Source organism: Eleutherodactylus coqui, chromosome 12 (assembly GCF_035609145.1).
Source record: "Eleutherodactylus coqui strain aEleCoq1 chromosome 12, aEleCoq1.hap1, whole genome shotgun sequence".
Taxonomy (NCBI): domain Eukaryota; kingdom Metazoa; phylum Chordata; class Amphibia; order Anura; family Eleutherodactylidae; genus Eleutherodactylus; species Eleutherodactylus coqui.
In genome coordinates, this window is record NC_089848.1 from 113,098,206 (window position 1) to 113,119,525 (window position 21,320).

The 21,320-nt window shown below is 49.0% G+C and overlaps 1 protein-coding gene across 1 annotated transcript in view; it reads left to right on the forward strand.

Annotated features, from left to right (window-relative positions):
• Window positions 1–11,775: 11,775 nt before the first annotated feature.
• ACVR2B (activin A receptor type 2B) overlaps window positions 11,776–21,320 on the forward strand; it is a 185,329-nt gene continuing 175,784 nt past the window's right edge. The window contains exon 1 of the mRNA XM_066585558.1: window positions 11,776–12,055. Within this exon, the coding sequence (XP_066441655.1) occupies window positions 11,950–12,055 (106 nt within the window). The 5' untranslated portion in view covers window positions 11,776–11,949. The remainder of the gene's footprint in view (window positions 12,056–21,320) is intronic.

Consider the following 21,320-nt stretch of genomic DNA (forward strand, 5'->3'; position numbering starts at 1 on the left):
GCGGTCATGGTTCTTGTCACTACAACCAACAGACCAACACCATGCCCTGTAAAATACCCCCAGACCATAATGGAACCTCTGCCGTACATAACTGTTGGCACAACGCACTCAGGCAGAAGTCGTTCCCCATCATCCTCCATAGCAGGTACGTCCTGATACGAAGATGGAGTAGCGTGATTCGTCACTCCATAGAACATTCTTCCATTGCTGAACTATCCAGCGACGCCCCTCATTGCCCCACTGTAGCCAGGCCAATGTGTCTGAGAGAACTCACCAGACGTTTGCAGGACGAATGGAGGGAAATACCAGCTGAAGTGTATCAGATGTTAGTAGAAAGTATACTACGGAGAGTATCCAATGTCATTAGGGCCAAAGGAGCCCCACTAAATAGTAACATGTGGAAAGAAATATTACTTTTGATTCTCGTTCAGGGGTCCAATTACTTTTAGTAGGATAGTGTAGGAGAGTGCTGCTTCTACATAGGACAAGAAACTACAGTGAGGATGCATCTCCAGGTCCCATGCACATGGTGGTATCACATGGCCCTGTTGTATGTTGTATGGACTATTATGAAGTGCCGCAGGAGGCCATTACTGCACCTTCAAGACCTTTCGTTTATTTGGAGACACAAGAAAAGTTTCTTTTTACAGGTACACAAAGGGGGATAACTTTCTGATCAGTAGGGACCTCACCGCTTAGCAGCCCGCCGATCTCAAAAATGCTGATCAAGTTTCCTCCTCTTCCGGTCACTGTGGGGTTACTTCTCTTCCCACAATGACATCAGAAGGAATAGAGCGCTGTGCAAGCATGAGCAGTTACTGCTCCATTCATTTTAACCCTTTCCAGTCCAATTTGTATTCTGGTTTTCCTAGGCGGCTTACTCTTTTTCTGCCGTTATACAAAGGCGCTATATGCTGGCTAAAGCCAGTACTGCATGAGGCGACACGCTGGATAGGCTCCGACAGCGGAGAGGCTGGCAATATACAGTAAGAGAACCCCGACGGACGTCTTCCAACATCGGAGCTGTACAGCCTTAAATCATAATGTCTTCAGACGTCAGACAGTGGATTGGAAAGGGTTAATGGGGCAGAGGAAAATACTCAAGCGCTTGCCGTTCGGCTATCTTCGCAGTCCCATTGAAAGTGAACGGAGCATTAGCGCGCTTGTGCAACCAGATTACAGCAAGGAGAATAGCGCAATATGGGGCCGTCTTTAGCTGCTCAAAAGAGCTGAATACGGCTGAGGAAGTGGAAGCGCTCAGAAGTGAAAGTCTAGAAACTCTTTACGCTGCTTTCATACAGGCAACAGCGATATCGCCGTGAGAAAACCACTGTGATATCGAATCAGTGTGTAGTGGCCCAAAGTAATGGGTGCCCCACTGGATTCCGAAATACAAACCTGCCCGTGGACATGAGCCCTAAAGTGTGCATGCATTTGTTTGACTGTATTGTCAGTGTCTGTGTTGCATGATTGATGTATATTGCGTAGCTGCAGCACTGAAAGGGTTAACTGTCTGGTATGAGAGATGTCTGTCTGAAAATGTATCGTTTTATGTTGTGAGTTGATGCTTCTTATATGTTTTTCCCAAGCGAGTCACTGAGTTAGTCTAGTCATTCTGTCTGTTCAGTCAGAGAAAGTCAATCTGCAGACGGCCGGGTCAGATCCCGCTGCAAGAATTCTCACAGCGGGATGCGAGCCGTTGAGGAAAGAGTGGTGGCGTCACGTGACATGGAACTGTAAGTTCTCCATCACCGTTTGCTTTGTTCTACCCTTGACGTTTCCCCCTAGCGGTGGCTGGGATGGGTCTCCTTCTTTCCTTACGAAGAGGAGATGGTAGAGCCACCGTGACATCCTAATTAGAGATGAGCGAACGTACTCGTTACGAGTACTTACGCACCCGAGTACCGCCATTTTCGAGTACTTCTGTACTCGCGCGTAAAGATTCGGGGGGCGGGGAGAGGCGCGGCGGTGCGGGGGGTAGCAGCGGGGAACAGGGGGGAGCCCTCTCTCTCTCCCTCTCCCCCCCACTCCCCGCTGCAACCCCCCGCGCCGCCACGGCGCCCCCCGAATTTTTTCGCCCGAGTACGAAAGTACTCGAAAATCGCGGTACTCGGGCGAAAAAGGGGCGGGGCCCCTTCGCTCATCTCTAATCCTAATCCCCACCATCTCCTCGACCGTGGATCCGATCCCCACCCTCTGCAGGTGTTCTATGTGATATCGCTGCGTTTTCTCACGGCGATATCGCGATTTAGTGTCGCTATGAAGTCGCGTGTCCTGCTACAAAGTCGCAGAGAAGACCTGCGCTGGAGGCAGACAGCACCACTTAAGTGATGTATTTATTTGGGGGGTTTTGATGCAGCTAGGGATTATTTTAGGGCTTTTACCGTAAGATTTCCTACTGTAAAAGCTGCATCACATGGCACAAAAGCTGTGTTTTCGTGCGATGCAATGCAGGAGAAAGGAAGGCTTCATAGGGAAACATGGACTTAAAAAAAAACAAAAAACGCAAATCGTGGCTGTATAGAGCATGCTGCGATTTCGTATTCTAGCAATGTTGCAGACTAGAAAACATCGCTCCTGTGAAAAAAAACATTTAAAACCATGGGCTTCTCATACATTTGTTTTGTAGTGCTGTCGCATTGCTACAAAATTGCATGATTTCCCGTTGAAATCAATGGAGGCGCTGCACTTCTTACCCATTTCCTGCTTCTCCTGTGGTCAGGACAGGATGGGACAGCCAGATGGTTGCTCATCAAAATGCCCGGAATATCTCTTTAATGTAAAAAGTTGATGCAAGAATTGTAAAACTTTTCATTACACAAAAATAATTAATATGACAATTAACATTGATGGCCTGTGATTGGGAGGCCCGTCAGGGGATTTTAGGCCCCCTGTCTACTGGCAATGCAGAATATTGCTAGCAATATTCTGCTGCCGGGGAGAGAACGGACCGTTCTCTGTCATGAGCCTATCTGACAGACTTACCACGGAGAATCGCGGCATCTCCGCTCGTGGACAGGGGGCTGCGCTTTCTATAACAACGCTATGGAAAGCGTGCACTACGTTACTCGCAGCCAGATTATCGCCGCGGGTAAGGCAACGCAAGCCCGTCCGTGGACAGGAGCCCTTACTGCGGTTTTTAAAGGCAGAATTAACGCAGAAAATTCCGTGGAGAACACATCCGTAGGCCAGGACGTATTTGTGCATGCAAAACACAGGGAATAGAAGCCATTGCTTTCAATGGGTTCATACTAGAGATGAGCGAACGTGCTCGGCCCCGCCCCTTTTTCGCCCGAATACCGCGATTTTCAAGTACTTCCGTACTCGGGCGAAAAAATTCGGGGGGCGCCGTGGCGGCGCGGGGGGTTGCAGCGGGGAGTGGGCGGGGAAGAGAGAGAGGGCTCCCCCCTGTTCCCCGCTGCTACCCCCCGCACCGCCGCGCCTCTCCCCGCCCCCCCGAATCTTTACGCGCGAGTACTGAAGTACTTGAAAATGGCGGTACTCGGGTGCGTAAGTACTCATTACGAGTACGTTCGCTCATCTCTAGTTCATACAGATTTCCATATTTTGTGCGGGCATTTCAGTGGCGCAAAAAAAAAAACAAACCCAGAACATGCTCTGATTTTCGGCGTATTTGTGCACCACAGGTCCCCAAAGAAGTCAATGGGAGGTGCGCAAATGCACGCACAATACGCAAGGAGATGCGTGAAACACTGCGTAATTCCACTGGAAAAAGAACACACCTGGGACTCATTAACCATTTCAATCCATGCATCTTTGTGCCCTGTACACAAGTGAACATGCCGTGCAGGCAGAAAAAAACGCAGTAAAATACGCCAATACGCACACAATAAAAGTGTGCAAATGCGTTATGCAAATGCATTACGCTAAGGCGTGTGCAATTACCCATGTGCCTGTGTGAAGCTGACCTTAAGGTTCACCATGGGCCTTATTCAGACAACCATAATGCAGGTAAATATGCGTGAAACACTGCGCAATTCCATCGGGTGACGAACACATCTGAAACAAATTAGCCATTTCAGTCGGTGCGCTTCTTTGCAATGCGCAAATGAACATGCCCTGTGGGAGAGAGTATGGTACGTTATTCTGATATGTGCGCAAAAAAGCCTCGTTCATTGCGCAAAAACATTACGCTCAAGACACACGCAATTAGACTTATGCCCATGTGAAGCCGGCCTATGTAAAAAACATACAGAGAATATGCGTTAGCATACATGTTCATTGTGTGTGTGTGGCTCTTCGCACCGTTTTCTGTGGGTTGCAAAAAAATTGACATCATTTGGGTCTTTTTGTATTTTTTTTTTTTGCATACATGAAAAACGGACGACACAAGGACGCAACACGGACGTAAAAATATGCACATATATAGCAAAAATGCATGTAACGCAGTGAAAACAGTGCGAGTGTTACAGACGAAAATTGCATAGTCCTTTCGCTGGAGCCCTTACATGTTGCGCCCATCAATCACGTATGCGCAGGGTTAACGGTGAAAATGATGAAGAATTGATTGTTTTTATCACCGATCTTTGCTCATACTGGAGAAGTATTGCCGCCATCGCTAGTAATCATATTAGGCCGGAGTAACATCTGCGTTCGCAGATCTGGCACAAAATACCAGAATGGCGCGGCATTCAGGGCTTTTTCATCCAGTAAAATTCCGAGCAGCTGAGCGAAAACTGAACAGACCCCATCGTAGTCATTAGGGTAAGTTTGGCGCTGTTTGGTTCCATCATAAGGCGGATCCGTTCGGACAAGAGATTCCCCCTTCCCCGAACGGAGTAGGAAAACGTAACCTCCAACGCAGTTGTGAAAGCAGCCTTATGGCTCATTCAGGCGAGCGCAAGCGCAAAAACGCTTGCAATTGCGCAACTTTTTTCACAGTGGATGTTACTATCATGCAAGTGGCTGTTTTTAAGGCTGCAGGACCCGAGCGCCTGCAGAGAGCAGCGCGTACTCACCCGCGCCCCGCATCTTTCATGTGCCGGCTGCCGGCGCATGCACAGATCGGAGCTGGCGGCGGGTGAGTGACGTTTCTGTGTGGGGCTCGCAGAGCCTCGCACAGAAATAGAACGTGCCGCAGTTTGTTTGCCGCGCGAGATTTCACGCGGCCGTCTGCATAGGATTGCGTTTGTTAACGCAATCCTATGCAGGCTTCCAGCGGCGGAAACCTGCTGCGGAATTTCCGTCCGTCTGCAGGCGGCCTAAGTGTATTTTTTGCGCTGCCGGAGAGCATTCATTGTGCGTTGGGTTCGCATAGACTCCTATGTTACCTTTGGTGCTGAAGTGTGCACCAAAATAGAGCATGTTGTACGCGAAGGGGTGTTTGCGGAGAAATGCACACCAAAATGAAGCAAGTTGGGGGGGGGGAGGTTTTGCTCGTGAAGTTTGTACAGACAATAACACCCATTTTGCACGCACAAAAAAACCCAACATGCTCTATTTTGGTGCGCATTTGCATGTAAATGCGCTCGTGTGAATCAACCCTTAGGCCTCATGTCCACGGGCATAATTCATTCAGTAGATCCGCTTGTGAAATCTGCAGATCAATTTTCCCATAGGGAATCATTGGCCATTCGCGGTTAATTGAGCGGCCGCGGATGGGATTTATTTTGATTTGGGAATTTCACACGCGGAAAAAAAAATGCAGCATGCTCCATTTTTAACGCCGATCACGTGTAGATGGGCCCCATTGATCTCTATGGGTGCAGGAGATCCGCAGTGCATCCGCAAATAAATCTGCGAATGTACTCCGGATTTGAAGGTTAAATTTAATTAGGTAGTTGGTGAAAAGGCTGGGTGGTGGGACTGCATTTTTTTCACGGGCAGATGATCTGCGGTGCATCCGCGTGTGAAAAATCTGCAATCCACGATATCCCACAAGCCAAAAAAAATACCATTTCAAGATCATCCGCATCAAATATCTCTATCCCCATATACGAGGGGTGACTGAAAAGTTCTCGACCCACCCAATCAAGGTTGTCAGTAGTCCAAATGTTTATAGCTACTTTTCAGCGTAGTCCCCTTTTAGGGCCACACACTTTTGCCACCGATGCTGCGGACCCATTATACCCTCCTTGTAGAACGTTTCTTCCTGCATGGCAAAAAAGTCCTCCACCGCAGTCATGACGGCATCATCTGATCGAAAATGGGTTCCAGCTAGATGTTATTGAACTTAGGAAAGAGATGAAAGTCAGAGGGGGCCAAATCGGGTGAATAAGGTGGGTGCCGAAGCAGTTCAAAGCCACGGGACTTGATGGCAGACATCGGAATGGCGGATGTGTGAACAGATGCATTGTCCTGATGAAAGAGCACTTGTTTTGTCAACATCCCGACACATTTCACTTTGATGGCCTCCCTCAAACGCATTAGTTGAGCAGTAGAATATGCTCTGTTCACTGTTTCACCTTTTTTGAGAATACCACCCTCCAAATCCCAAAAAACAGACCATCACCTTGCCAGCTGATGGGACTGACTTGAACTTCTTGGAGGTAGGTGAGGAGGGGTGCTTCCACTGTATCGATAGAACCCTGGTTTGGGGTTGAAAGTGGTGAACCCATGCTTTACCCCTTGTCACAAAACGTTTGAGAACTGCCACAGGATCTGCCTCAAAAAGGGTCAAGTTTTTGGCGGACATGACGTGGCTCTGGTGTTTGTTTTCTGCTGTCAACATTCTTGGGACCATCAACATGAGACCTTGTGCATGCCAAGTACAACTCTTACGATGTGTCCAACGCGTTCCTGAGATATGCCCACTCTCTCAGCAATGTAGCGTTCTGTCACACGCCGGTCTACCATGATGATAGCCGTCTTCCACTGCGAAGTGCATCTTAGACAGAGGTGTTGAATTCCGCCACCCACTTTTTCACAGTGGAATAGGAAGGTGAATCCTCCCCTAATGTTTCCACCATGTCATTATGGATCTCCCGCGCACTCATGCCCTTTTTCAGCAGGTATTAGATGACCGCACGCCGGCTCTCTTTTTCCATTTTTCAGGAGGTGTACACCTTTGACACTTCAAACTCCAATATCTGAAACAAGAAAAAGATATTAATGAAACATTTGGTATGTAACCCAGCAAAGGAATGTATTATTAGTTGCTAAACTGACATTCAGCTAGGACAAGTATTTCATGGGAGGCCCAAGAACTTTTCACCCCTCGTACGCTCTCCTTTATCCCCCTATACTCTCTCTGTTCCCCTATAGTTCCTGTCACGCTATACTCTCTCTCCTTCGTCGCCCCTATACTCCATCTGTCCCACTATACTCTCTCCTCCGTCTGCCTTATATTCCCTCTGTCTGCCTATACTCTCTCTTCTCCGCTCCCCGTATACTCTCTCTTCTCTGTCCCCCCTATACTCTAGCCCGCTTTCCCCATACTCTCTTTTTTATTCCCCCTATATCGTCTCCCTTTCTCCCCTATACTTGCTGTTTCTGCTATATCTCTCTCCTCCATCCCCCCTATACGCTCTCTCTTCACCGTTACCCCTGTACTTTCTTCCCCCCCCATACTCCCTGTCCCCCTATGCTCTTTTCTCTGTCCTCCTATGCTCTCTCCTTCATTCCCCCTATAATCTCTCTACCCCCATATATGTATTCTCTCCTCCATCCCCCTCTATACTCTCCCTCCTCCATCCCACCTATTCGCTCTCTTTTCTGTCCCCCCTATTCTCTCTCCACCTTCCCCCCTATACTCTATCTCTCCTCCATCTGCCCTATACTCGCTCTCCTCCGTCCCCGCAATAATCTCTCTCCTCCATTCCTCTCATACTCTCTCCTCCGTCCCCCCTATACTCTCTCTCTCTTTTCCCTGTCTACCCTATACTCTCTCCTTTGTACCCGCTATACACTCCCCCACTCCTCCTATACTCTTTTCTGTCTCCCCTATACTCTCTCTCTCCTCCGTCTCCTTTATTCTCTCCTCCATCCTTCCTATACTCTCTCTCTTCTGTGCCCCCTATACTCTCTCTCCTCCGTCCCTCTATACTGTTTTCTCTTCCGTCCCCCCTATACTCTCTCTCTCTCCTCCATCCCCCCTATACTCTCTTTCTCCTCCATCCCCCCTATACTCTCTCCTCCTTCCCCTCTATACTCTCTCCTCCTTCCCCTCTATACTTTCTCTCCCTCCTCCATCCCCCTATACTCTCTCACCTCCACCCCCCATTCTTTCTCTCTCCTCCATCTCCCCTATACCCTCTCCTCCGCCCCCTATACTCTCTCTCCTCCGACTCCTTTATACTTTCTCCTCCATCCTCCCCATACTCTCTCTTCTGTCCCCACTTTACTCTTTCTCTCCTCCGTCCCCCATATACTTTTTCTCTCCTCCGTCCCCCATATACTTTTTCTCTCCTCCGTCCCACCTATACTCTCTCTCTCCTCCGTCCCCTCCATACTTTCTCTTCTCCGTCACCTCCATACTCTCTCACCCCCCACCGTCTCCCTTAAACTTTCTCCTCCGTCCCCCCTATACTCTCTCACCTCCACCCCCCATTCTCTCTCTCGCCTTCATCTCCCCTATACTCTCCCCCTCTGTCCTCCCTATACTCTCTTCTCCACCACCCTATACTCTCTTCTCCACCACCCTATACTCTCTTCTCCACACCCCATACTCTCTCCTCTGTCTCCCCTATACTCTCCCCCTCTGTCCTCCCTATACTCTCTCTCTTCTCTGCCCCCCTATATTCTCTTTCCTCCATCTGCCCTATACTCTCGCCCTCTGTCCTCCCTATACTCTGTCCTCCCTATACTCTCCTCTGTTCCCCCTATGCTCTCTCCCTCTATCCTCCCTATACTCTCTCCTCCACCCCCCTATACTCTCCCCCTCTGTCCTCTCTATACTCTCCTCCTTTGACCTCCCTATACTCTCTCCTCCGTCTCCCCTATACTCTTCCTCTCAGACCTCCCTATACTCTCTCTTCTCCACCCCCCACACATATTCTCTCTCCTCAGTCTCCTCTATACTCCCCCGTCCCCCCCATACTCTCTCTCCTCCTTCCCCTCTATACTCCCCCGTCCCCCCCATACTCTCTCTCCTCCTTCCCCTCTATACTCTTTCTCACCTCCATCCACCCTATACTCTCTCTCTCTCCTCCATCCCCCATACTCTCTCCCCTCGTCCCCCCTATACTCTCCCCGTCCTCGCTATACTCCCCCTCTCTGTCCTCCCTATACTCTCCCCCTCTGTCCTCCCTATACTCTCCCCCTCTGTCCTCCCTATACTCTCCCCCTCTGTCCTCCCTATACTCTCCCCCTCTGTCCTCCCTATACTCTCCCCCTCTGTCCTCCCTATACTCTCCCCCTCTGTCCTCCCTATACTCTCCCCCTCTGTCCTCCCTATACTCTCCCCCTCTGTCCTCCCTATACTCTCCCCCTTTGTCCTCCCTATACTCTCCCCCTCTGTCCTCCCTATACTCTCCCCCTCTGTCCTCCCTATACTCTCCCCCTCTGTCCTCCCTATACTTTTCCCCTCTGTCCTCCCTATACTTTTCCCCTCTGTCCTCCCTATACTCTCCACCTCTGTCCTCCCTATACTCTCCACCTCTGTCCTACCTATTCTCTCCACCTCTGTCCTACCTATTCTCTCTCTCCTCCGTATACACTTTCTCTCCCCCACTATCTCCCTTAAACTTTCTCCTCCGTCCCCCATTCTCTCTCTCCTACGTTTCCCCTATACTCTCCCCCTCTGTCCTCCCTATACTCTCCACCTCTGTCCTACCTATTCTCTCTCTCCTCCGTATACACTTTCTCTCCCCCACTATCTCCCTTAAACTTTCTCCTCCGTCCCCCATTCTCTCTCTCCTACGTTTCCCCTATACTCTCCCCCTCTGTCCTCCCTATACTCTCTCCTCTGCCCCCCTATACCCCCTCTCTCTCTCCTCCATCTCCCCTATACTATCCCCGTCCTCCCTATACTCTCATCTCCGCCCGCTTATACTCTCTCTTCTCCACCCCCTATATTCTCTCCTGTGTCTCCCCTATACTCTCCCCCTCTATCCTCCCTATACTCTCTCCCCCTGTCTTCCCTATACTCTCTCCTCTGTCCCCCCATATTCTCTTTACTCCATCTACGCTACACTCTCCCCCCTCTGTCCTCCCTATACTCTCATCTCCGCCCCCTTATACTCTCTCTTCTCCACCCCCTATATTCTCTCCTGTGTCTCCCCTATACTCTCCCCCTCTGTCCTCCCTATACTCTCTCCCCCTGTCTTCCCTATACTCTCCCCGTCTTCCCTATACTCTCTCCTCTGTCCCCCCATATTCTCTTTACTCCATCTACGCTACACTCTCCCCCCTCTGTCCTCCCTATACTCTTTCCTCCCTATACTCACCTCCTCTGTCCCCCCTATACTCTCTCGCTCTGTCCTCCCTATACTCTCTCCTCCATCTCCGCTTTTCTCTCCACCTCTGTCCTCCCTATACTCTCTCCTCCACCCCCTATAATCTCTTTCTTTTCTGCCCCCCTATACTCTCCCCCTCTGTCCTCTCTATACTCTCCCCCTCTGTCGTCCTTATACTCTCACCTCCGTCTCCCCTATACTCTTCCTCTCCGACCTCCCTATACTCTCTCTTCTCCGCCCCCCGCATATTCTCTCCTCTATACTCCCCCCCCGTCCCCCCATACTCTCTCTCCTCCGTCCCCCCTATACTCTTTCTTCCCTTCTTCCACCCTATACTCTCTCTCTCCTCCTTCCCCCCATACTCTCTCTCCTCCGTCTCCCCTATACTCTCCCCCCTCTGTCCTCCTGATATTCCCCCTCTCTGTCCACCCTATACTCTGTCTCCTCTGCCCCTCTATACTCTCTCTCTCTTCCCTCCGTCCCTCTATACTTTCTCACTCCTCTGTCCCCCTTATATTTTCTCTCTATCCTCCGTCTCCCCTATACTCTCTCCTCTGTCCCCCCTATACTCTCTCTCTCTCTGTCCCTCTTATACTTTCTCTCTCCCCTCTGCCCCCCTATAATCTCTCTCTCCATCTGCCCTATACTTTCTCTCTTGTCTCTCCTGGTCCCTTTACTACTCAGTGATTTACCAATGTGTTAGACATCTGCTTTGCCTAATCAGAAAGATGGAATGCCCCTACCCCTTTTCCCATTCCTCCCTATACTCTCCCCCTCTGTCCTCCCTATACTCTCCCCCCCACCACCTTTGTACTCCCTATACTCTTTCCTCTACCCCCCCCTATACTCTCCCCCTCCGTCCTCCCTATATTCTCTCCTTCTGTCCTCTCTATACTCTCTCCTATACGCTCCTCCTCTGTCCTCTCTATACTCTCTCCTTTGTCTCCCCTATACTTCCCCCTCCGACCTTCCTATACTCTCTCTTTTCTGCCCCCCATATTCTCTCTCCTCTATACTCTCCCCCTCGGGCCCCCCTATACTCCCTCTCCTCCGTCCCCCCTGTACTCTCTCTCTCTCTCTCTGTCCCCCCTGTACTCTCTCCTCCGTCTCTCCTATACTCCCCCTCTCCGTCCTCCCTATACTGTCTCTCTCTCTCACCTCCATCTGCCCTATACTCTCTCTCGTCTCTCCCCGTCCCTTTACCGCTGTGACAGACATCTGCTTTGCCCAATCAGAAAGCAGGAATATCCCTGCCCCTTTTCCCAGGCCCAGGGGGGCCTCCCTTTGTAGCCACATCCGGGTCCCTGCTGGCAGCTCTCATTATGTATTAGAGGGGGGGGTCCGTGTGTCCGTCCCCTCAGCACTCAGTGACGTGCGGCCGCCGCGCCTCCCCCTGTAATCTCCCTCTGCAGAAGGTGGAGCCGTCCGGCGGGGGGAGCCGCTGCTGCCGCTGTTTGATGTGCTGAGCTCCACATTCACACACAGCTCATTCCCACGGATCCAGCGTTACACGCCCCCCCACGCGTGGGTACTCCCGGCTGGCACACCGCACCGGCGCTGCCCCATGTGAAGGAATTATCGTTGTTCTTGTCGGATGGGATTGTATGTGGCTGTTCTATGGGCTGTGAGACCTCCACCTCCCGGGACTATGGGGGCGCTGGGACTGACTTGTGCACTGCTCATGGCAACTTTGTGTGCAGGTAAGAGCCGCTGTGCCGCACCTATAGATCCATAGGCTCCTGCCGGGGGAGAACTTTACCTGCTCTGCAAACTCCTTCCCGCACTTCCACCGGGCAGCGGGTGCTTGTTCTTTTTGCGATCTGCACGGTGACAGGAGGAGTTACCGGGGATTGCACGTGGCTACGATCCCTGGATCCATGAGCAAGTTTGCAGGGATCACTCTGGCTCTTTGTATCTTGTGCACGTGTCTGGGATCCCTGGTTGCTGTAATCCACAGCACACGTGCAGATCAGGACAGGGGGCGATCAGTGTCACTAGTGGGGGGTCTCCCCTGCCCCCCATACTGACCCCCTACAGCTCTATACATGTGCACGGAGAACGACCTGCTTCTGGACTTCCTGTTAGTAAGCCTATTAATTAAGTGGCTGGTTGCAGAGAGCAATAGATTGCACTCGCAATCCATTCGAACCTCATTATTACAGTGTGAACTGGCTGATTGCAGAGAATCATAGCGTGCATTGAGCTGCACTAGGTTTGATGAACATTTTATTACGGCCTGAAGTGGCTGATTGCAGAGAATAATAGCTTGCATTAGGTATGATAAAAGACTATAGCTTAAAGTGGCTGATTGCAGAGAGCAATAGATTGAGATTGGTAGGATGAACATTAGTATAGCCTGAGGTGGCTGATTGCAGAGAGCGATAGATCGAAATGGGTAGGATGAACATTATTGTAGCCTGAGGTGGCTGATTGCAGAGAACAATAGATTGCATTTGGCTTGACGAACATTATTACAGCCCAAAGTGGCTGATTACAGAGAGCAATAGATTGCATTGGGTTTGAGTAGTAGAAGTGGCTGATTGCAGAGAACAATAGCTTGCACTCACCTGCATTAGGGCTCATTCACACAGGTGTAAGCATGTCAGTCCGTGAAATCCGCAGCGTTTTTACTGTAATGTGTGTTTTTGTGGCTTTTTTGCACACGTGTTCGTTACGTTTTTTTCACGCGTGTAAGAAGGCCCCGTTGATGTCACGATTTTTAACCATCTCCTGCCCACGGCGTATCTGCTGCTCTTCTACGTCATCACATAGCCTTTGGTAGTCGGAGCTCATAGGGCACGCAAAGGGGTTTATGCCATCCGTGTTACACGCCGGGCGCACTCTAACCTGTTTGAGTCCGTGTGCTCTCCGTGTTCATTCACAGAAGCACGCGAACCAATTCTAGCCTATGGGGCTACGCACACCGCCCCCCTTTTTTTTGCATGCAGACTGGTGTAACACGTGAAAAAAAAAGTATCGCATGTGCAATTCTTCTCCGTATCCCAGACGAGAATTCTGACATGCGAATGCACGCCGTTTATGGGACACGCTCGGATGGGAGTTGCGCTCAACCGCTCGGGTGCAGCTCGGACACAGCAAGCGCGCCCCTGGCCTAATTGGGGCCGAAAATACGCCAGTGTGAATGAGCCCTAATGCACTAGCTTTGCTGGACCTGGATATAGCCTAAAGTGGCTGATTGCAGAGAACAATAGAATGCATGGACTTGCATTCAGCTTGAACTTTATTATAGTGTGAAGTGGCTGATTGCAGAGAACAAACAGTGCATTGCTTTGGGTCCCTTTAACTGGAGGAGGTTTGGGGTCTGGCTTTGGCGCCCCCTGCTACGTTTGAGGTGGCTTTGATTTGTGACTTGTGTAGTGAACTAATCGGTGACCGACCCATCCATGTGTGTGTGTGTGTGTGTGTGTGTATACAATGTAGACAGTCCTATAGGTGTGTGCTGTACCTGACCGAGGCCCCCAATCCATGCAGGCTGCTGTGCCCCATCCTTGTATGTAACATGAAAGCTGTGCATCTAGGGGGTATATATATATAATGTGTGTATACAGTATATCGATTTATATAGGTGTGTGTGTGTATATTCATCTAGGGGGTATATATATAATGTGTGTATACAGTATATCGATTTATATAGGTGTGTGTATATTCATATAGGTGATAGATATCTGTGGCTTATATGTGTGTGTATACAGTATCTATTTCTATAAGCACTGAGTGTATACAGTGTATCCATATAATGGATGTATACTCATATAGGGGGTATACAATGTGTGTATAATATATCCATATAGCATATATATGTCCGCCGGTGGTTCTAGGCTGTGTAACCTATAGAGCTGGGGGTTGGCGCTGACTGCATGGCTTGTCCTCGTTATACCTCATATAACCCCTGTAGTATAGGGGGCTGTGCTGGGAACAGGCGGCTCTGGCTGCCCATAGGGTTTAGTGAATATACACACAATGTGAGGGGGCACATATTTACTATATATGACATATCGCAGTACCCTAAATGCTCTATACTACCCTTCCTGTTGCCAAAGTGGCTAATGCAATTTCTCCAAACCCCAGCCTGCTGGTCCAGGCTGCTTTTAGGAGGTGGGTGATGGCAAATCAGCGACCCCCTCCCCCCCCCCCCCCTTGTTTTTGATGACTGGGGGAGGGGAGAGCAGGATAGAAACTGATCTCTTCTATGGTTGGCAAACAATCTGTTACCTCTGTCCCTGTGAATCTACACTGTCCTTATCTGACAGAGGCATGGCAGAAGGAGTGGGGGGAAAAAAATCTTGGCAGGCAAAGAGTTAACAGTGATACATTGTATTTGTTTGTTTATGTCTTTTGTATCTTTTCTCTGTTCCCTTCAGCTGTTTGTTTTGTATTCTAGAACCTCTTCTTGTTGCCCCCTTCCTACCATTGTACTGCCAGGCTGGGTGTATGCATGGGCACACCACCGCCCCTGGCAGATGCCCTCTACATATATATGCCTTATATCAGCGGTGTGTATAGATGGGGTGTGTGCCGCCCGTCCCCACTGGGTTTTGTTTAGGAATGTGGCACGCCAGCTGAAGTGTACGAGGAGGCAGCGTGCTCCTTCCACCATCTCGCTCGCTCTGTTTTCTTTGTTCAGGGCTCTCATTAAAAATTCAGTGCCAGTGTTTATAACGCACACACAACCTGGCACTGTCATCATTCTCATTTTCACTTTAAAACCCCCGGGAGACGGGGCACAACATCACGTACCGCCAAGACGAGAATGGGAACGTTTCCTGTTTTTGTCTTATTTTTTTGGGAATTTTGCACTTTTTTTCCAGCTCTCTGTATTTTTGTTAATGACTCGGAAGGGTTTTGAGCTCGTGGGCGCTCGAACTTCGGAACGCTGGTGGAAACGCTGCGGTCCGTGGAGGCCGGCTACGTGCGTAGGGTTCTGTGGTTGTACCCCCTATGGCTATGATACTGGGGATGGGTGCTGGAGGCCCAGATTTTTAAGGATGTGTTTTACACTGGCGATTTCTCGGTGTTACGAGATGCACAGAAATGGCACGTGGAAAGAAGCGATTATTTTTAACGGGTCCACTATTTATACGGGCATTGGTGTGTGTTTTTTTTTTTTTTCCTTTTTTGTTTTTTTTTCATGAAAAATTGTAGCATGTCCTACTTTTCTGTAAGATCGCCGAAAATCGGTCTATTATTTGTGATGGACAAGTTAAAAATTACATCGCGCCGACATGTACATGCGAGTTTTTTTTACGAGCGTGGCGCAATTTTTAAAAACTTTCTGTTGAAAAAAATGTGATTTTTTTTTTTTCCCCCCCCCATCCCATCCCATCCCATCCCATCCCATCCCCCACTGTGCATGAAAATCGCATGTTTAGGGATGCAATGCGATTTCCTCCAAATCGCATCGCACTTTTAGTGAAAATAGCAGTTTTACAAGCACGCGGCCGGGTAACTACAGCCTATAGGAGCCAAATAAATCTCATGGCTAGATCTCCACAGCCGATAGCGAGTTGCGCCCGAGAACATCACGCGAGTTCTTTGTCGTGCAAGCGCACAAAACTCGCACGTTTTTTTGACACCTGTGTACATAACATTGACACTTTTTTACTATTGGAACACCTTATCCGATTTTTCACGCTTATGAAAATTGCAAGTGCAGCAATGAGATCGCATAAACGCATCACAAGCGCATTAAAAAAAATCGAAGGTGCATAAGTGCGATATTCATCTGAGGCCAATATCGCGGTCGCCCGTGTAGCTACAGCCCAAGGCTGTTTCTCAGACAGATACTGCGCTTGCACAGATTCACATTTTTTTTCTGCGAGCTTAATACATTTGGGGAGAAAAGCGCATCGCTGTAATTGCACGCTTCTCGTGCGTGAAAAAGAAATCACATGACGCTCCAGCACTCTTAACATCAAAGATCACATTGCCTCGATCTGCACACGGCGTGTGAGGGCAATGCCAATTTTGCCTTCTGTAGGAAATAATGGGCGATATTGCCCAAAAATGACCGGCTGCAATTTTACGTCTCGCCGCATCGCTATGCGAGAGAAATCGCACGTGTAATTAGACCCACTGCAAATAGTAAATTCTATTTCCGTGCGAGTGTTTTGTACATCTTGCAACGTAGAAAACTCGCCTAACGCTGAGAAGGAATTGGGTTAAGGTTGCAGGTGGCGCTCCCTACGGGTCCTCGTACGGATTATGTTCCTGCTTGTTCGTGTTTGCGCCTCCTTAACAGCGCCATAAATTGCTTTTCCATTTTGGATGTGTCTGCAGTGTAATGGAAGTTGAGGAGTGACATAATCTTGTCCCGCACGTTCCCGGGGACACGTGCGCTGTCATTGTTATGGTTAATAACATGCGCGGTTACGGACGTCTACGGCGCTGAGCCTACGGTTATAGCAGTAATATAGGGGTCATGTAAGCCTGGGAGAAGGATACAATGCAGACTAGTGTGGGGGTTGGGTAGGGGGCCGACCTGTAATATCCGATTTCTGAACGGAGATTACTTAGTATGGCTGACTTGTGATGTGTAATCTAAGCGGAGGCGATGTGCTGCCTCTCGCCAAACTGCGTCTTATAGGAGAGTGAAAGGCGGCCAAACGCATTAGATGGCTGTTGGACGAATTAGTATTTGGCCACAAGCTATCTTTTGTATTCCTCGGACCAAAAACCGCAGTCTGGGCAGAGCGTGCGTCTGTTCTAAACGTGGGGTAAAGGCACCTTTTTATTTATTTATTTTTTTTTAAACGTGTCAATAATTGCTAGAAACGGCAAATTCGTGCGATAGTTGACCCGTGTACATGCGGCCACCGAGGGACAAATCGCTCACCTCTTGGAATAACCAAGCGACTGTCGGCCGTGTAAACAGGCAGTCATTCATTTATGATCAACTGCTTGTTTGCAGTGAATGGAGGCCGTTTAGATCTGGCGCGCTCCGCCATCATTCGCGACTATCGCTCCTATGTAAAACGGCTGACCGTTGTCCCGTGTGAGTCGTTCACATGGGCAGATGCAGGTTTTTATGTTGTGTATTTACACGGCCGAAAATCGCATCTCCTTCGTATTTCACTTGCTTCTATTGGTTTTTGTGCATGCAAATACCGTGCATATTGTAACATTGTGCGCTGAAGGACCCATTGATTTGCTGCACAAATGAGCCCCAAATGCGTCGGTTTACTGTGTATTCACTGGCCTATTGCGCTGCGTATTAAAGTAGGGCATGCTGCAGACTTCTTCACGCTATCAAACCGCATGTGAATGAATCCTTGGAAATCAGTGGACTCTATTCACTGCGGTGCAAATATGCCCGTGAGAACGAGCACTTAAGTTGCCTTTTGGGGACTGTTTACACAGGCCAATGTCGAGCACCAATTATCATGATTGGTGCTGGTTTACCTGCCCTCTACAAAGGCAGCATCACACTGTATAGGGGACGAGCGATTGCTCATACGATCATTCGTCCACCATGCACTTTCGTTATCGGCTGCACATCCCTTGTTCATGCAGGACTTTTTCAGGCTGCACACAAGTTGCAATGAGCTGGCGAGCAGGGGTTCACCCATAAAAAAACTGCCGCTGCAGAAAATCCTCATCAAAGTTCACACCAAAAACTGCATCACAATCCATATCGTTGGTGCAGATTTGACGATTATCCACAACCGACTTCACCGCTTCAGTTGAAAAGGTGAGATAAGCTGAGGTGAGAAGTCGCATATTTTGGTAGGACCCTTTCAAGTCGATGACTAAAGGATTGCGATGACTAAAGGATTGCGCATGTTGAAATTCTCCTCCTCGATCCTTTTCTTCCCTGATCTCTGCTGTCAGGAAGATTCTAAATGGTTGGCCCGCCCCACTTCACTTGGCAAGTTCAGCAGACCTTCATCTGATGTTTATGGTCTGCTTTAATTTGTATATCGTATATCTTCCATTATCTGAATCTTACCACACCTTGTAGTTTACGCCGCCGCATGTATTGGGTAGAAGCACTCGTAGAGCAGCTAGTGAATGAGCGATTGGTGAATGATCTGGCTGCTCAGTGACTCTAGGTGAGTGTGAAACTTTCGAGGAACTAATGGTTTGTATACTGTCTGACTGCACAGTGTACACGGAAGCGCTACCAACTATCAACCGGAAACTTTACAACCGGTCAACGTCTTTCCAGATTATGGTGATGTTGGCTGTAACAATTGTTCATTTGGGTCAAGTTTAACAAAGCCCAATCGGTTGAAATTGTCCGTTTTGATTAACTTTAGGGTTATTTTACATGGGACGACTGTCTGATGAATAAGCGGCCTACAGTCCTACCAACCACAATCACTACTATACTTTCACACGAGTGATAGCCGTTCAGGGAATGGAGGCCGAGCATGCCAGAGATCTCTTCCGATCGTCCACCTCCATTCACTGTGAACAGGCAGTTGTTCATAGATGAATGACTGTCTGTTCACACTGATCGGGAAGTTGTTTACTAGTCGCTTTGGTACAGTGTGCTGAAACCTAGCAACTACTGAGCCATTTCTCGCTTAGTACCTCGTCAGGTTACATGTTTACATTGGACAACTATCACTCCAAATCGCTTGTGTACACCATTTTTTTTTTTGGGGGGGGGGGGGGGGTCCTTCATGTGAAGCCATCCCTAACCCTTTCCAGTACACTGTTTGACCCCTGAATACATTACAATTTAAGGCTGTACAGCTCCGATGCTCGAAGACGTCCGTCGGGGTTCTCTTACTGTATATTGCCAGCCTCTTTGCTGTCAGAGACTATCCAACAGGTCACTCATGCAGTACCGGCTTTAGCCAGCAGATAGCGCTGTTGTGTAACAGCAGATAAAACAGTAACCCCCCCCCCCCCTCCCTGTAACAGAAGTGCGCTTACGCCTGTGTGAACCACACTTAAGTCTAATGTATGAGGGCAACGTTTCTCAGGTTTACTTTGGTTTCCTACATCCGGAGTGGTAGAAGCCTCTTGACTGCCTTGTGTTTGTCGTTGACTCTTGAGGGTGGCTTTAGGCTATGATTACCCACATTAGTTTGCGCTATTTTAGGTATTCCGATTACACCCTGCATTATATGGCTAGGACTAGGCAGCAACATGGTCAGAGTATCGCATCTAATGATTGGCATTTGGGCCATGTTGCAACCTGTGACTTTTACTGTTGACAGCCAATTCTCAGGTTAGGTCACCAGTTGCAGTTCAGGCAGTGATCCGCCGCTTGGGATTCCCAGTGATTCCCCCCGAACCTCCGGCCCTCTGTGCGTTCAGTGTGGCCAAACGTCCACATCTTTTTTAGGACCGGAAGTGGAATTAGATGTCTTTGCTCCCGTTGAGTTCAATGGGATCGTGAAGTCACCCATTACGCTTCTGGCCCTGACCATCAATGATAGCCGGCCAGAGGATCAGGTGATTAGCGGGGATCCTCAAGCAAAGAATCCCTGCCGATCCACTATTTTTATAACCTATTCTGAGGATAGTAAAATGGGAGAGCACCCCTTTGACCCCCCAACAATCAGCTGCTATTGCTTTAAAGCGCCATCCCCAAAAATTGTGTATCTGAGTGCCGCTGTATAGGAAATGGCCTGATATGGTTGGTACATGTGATAATCCAGCAGTCACATGCTGCGGATACAGAGCTGAATGAGTATTGTTCACGCTCTAGAATAGTAAGTGGCTGGCATCGGTGCCCGTCGGTATTTTTAGGTCTCTAACAAGTTCATCTATTCTCGGCCGTGGGTTTTATGAGGATCTTTTCGGAGCGCGGTGTAGGAATGATGCGGTGATTCATTGTGTTTATACACACCGGGATGGCGGAGGCTGCTGATGTCACCGGCGTCCTCCAATAAGCGGAGATGGAGTGTTTTAATATCAGTAACCACAGCGCACGCTTTACTGCCGTACTGTAAACAAGCCCCGGCTGCGTGCAGCATGCCTTATACCGCGGCCATGTGCTTCCCGAGGCGGCAGCCAAACTCCTCGTCATTCCTTGGTCTCCGCAGCGTTACTTCTCACTTATTTATGTCATCCGGCGCTCTCTGTAATATCAGGATCGCCGCGGAGCCGCCGTTGGATTCTTACGGAGCTGCTCTATCAAATATTCATCTCTGGCTGGATACATTTAACCCCTTAATACTGTACGTGTCCAACGTTCACGAAGCGCGTTCTCTGTGCCGAAATACACTAACAATATGTGACCCACCGATCTGTAATGGGAAACGGTGTTCCTGTCTTGAGGAAGCTTTTTTTTTTTTTTTTGTCTTAACACATATTGAAAATACGCTTTGCGGGGAAAAAAAGTGACGTTGCTACATTTTTTTCATTTTCCGCATCTGTTTTGCCATAGAAATCAATGGGGCTTCCAAATATGCATCAAATGGGAACGCCCTACCCAAAAAAAGAAAATAGTGTGGTTTATTTAGGTGGCTTTTTTTTTTTTCAAGCCGGTCAACTGTCAAATCTGCCCTGAGGGGGCATTTGCATGGGCATATTTAGTTTCGATCTGTGACTATGCGTCGTATTCATAGACGGGAGCGTATTCACTGCATATCTGGACCTGGCTGCGTTTTTTTTTTTTTTTAACGCATGCACCCCCCACCCCTTCCCAAAGAACTAACTTGTTGAGCTCGGCTGTCAGTGGTGTTGCCTGTCCTCCGGAGCCTCGCCGATCGGTTGATATCGGGCCGGAAGCAGACAGCTCTGTCCCCAGTGACAGCGGCCGTTCAGGATCTACGTCCTTCAGAGCTGATGTTATATGTAGAGGTGCGTTTAGATGGAACCATTATTATTGTTCCGTGAACGCGAGCCACCGCCTGAACGACGAATGAGAACTGTCCGCTCGTCATTCAGTTTCCGCAGGAGTACAAATTGTTGGCGCGTTCACTTGTCACTTCGTTTAAACAGCGCTCGTTGAGTGTATCGCATAGGAAGGTGAAACCGTGAACGAGT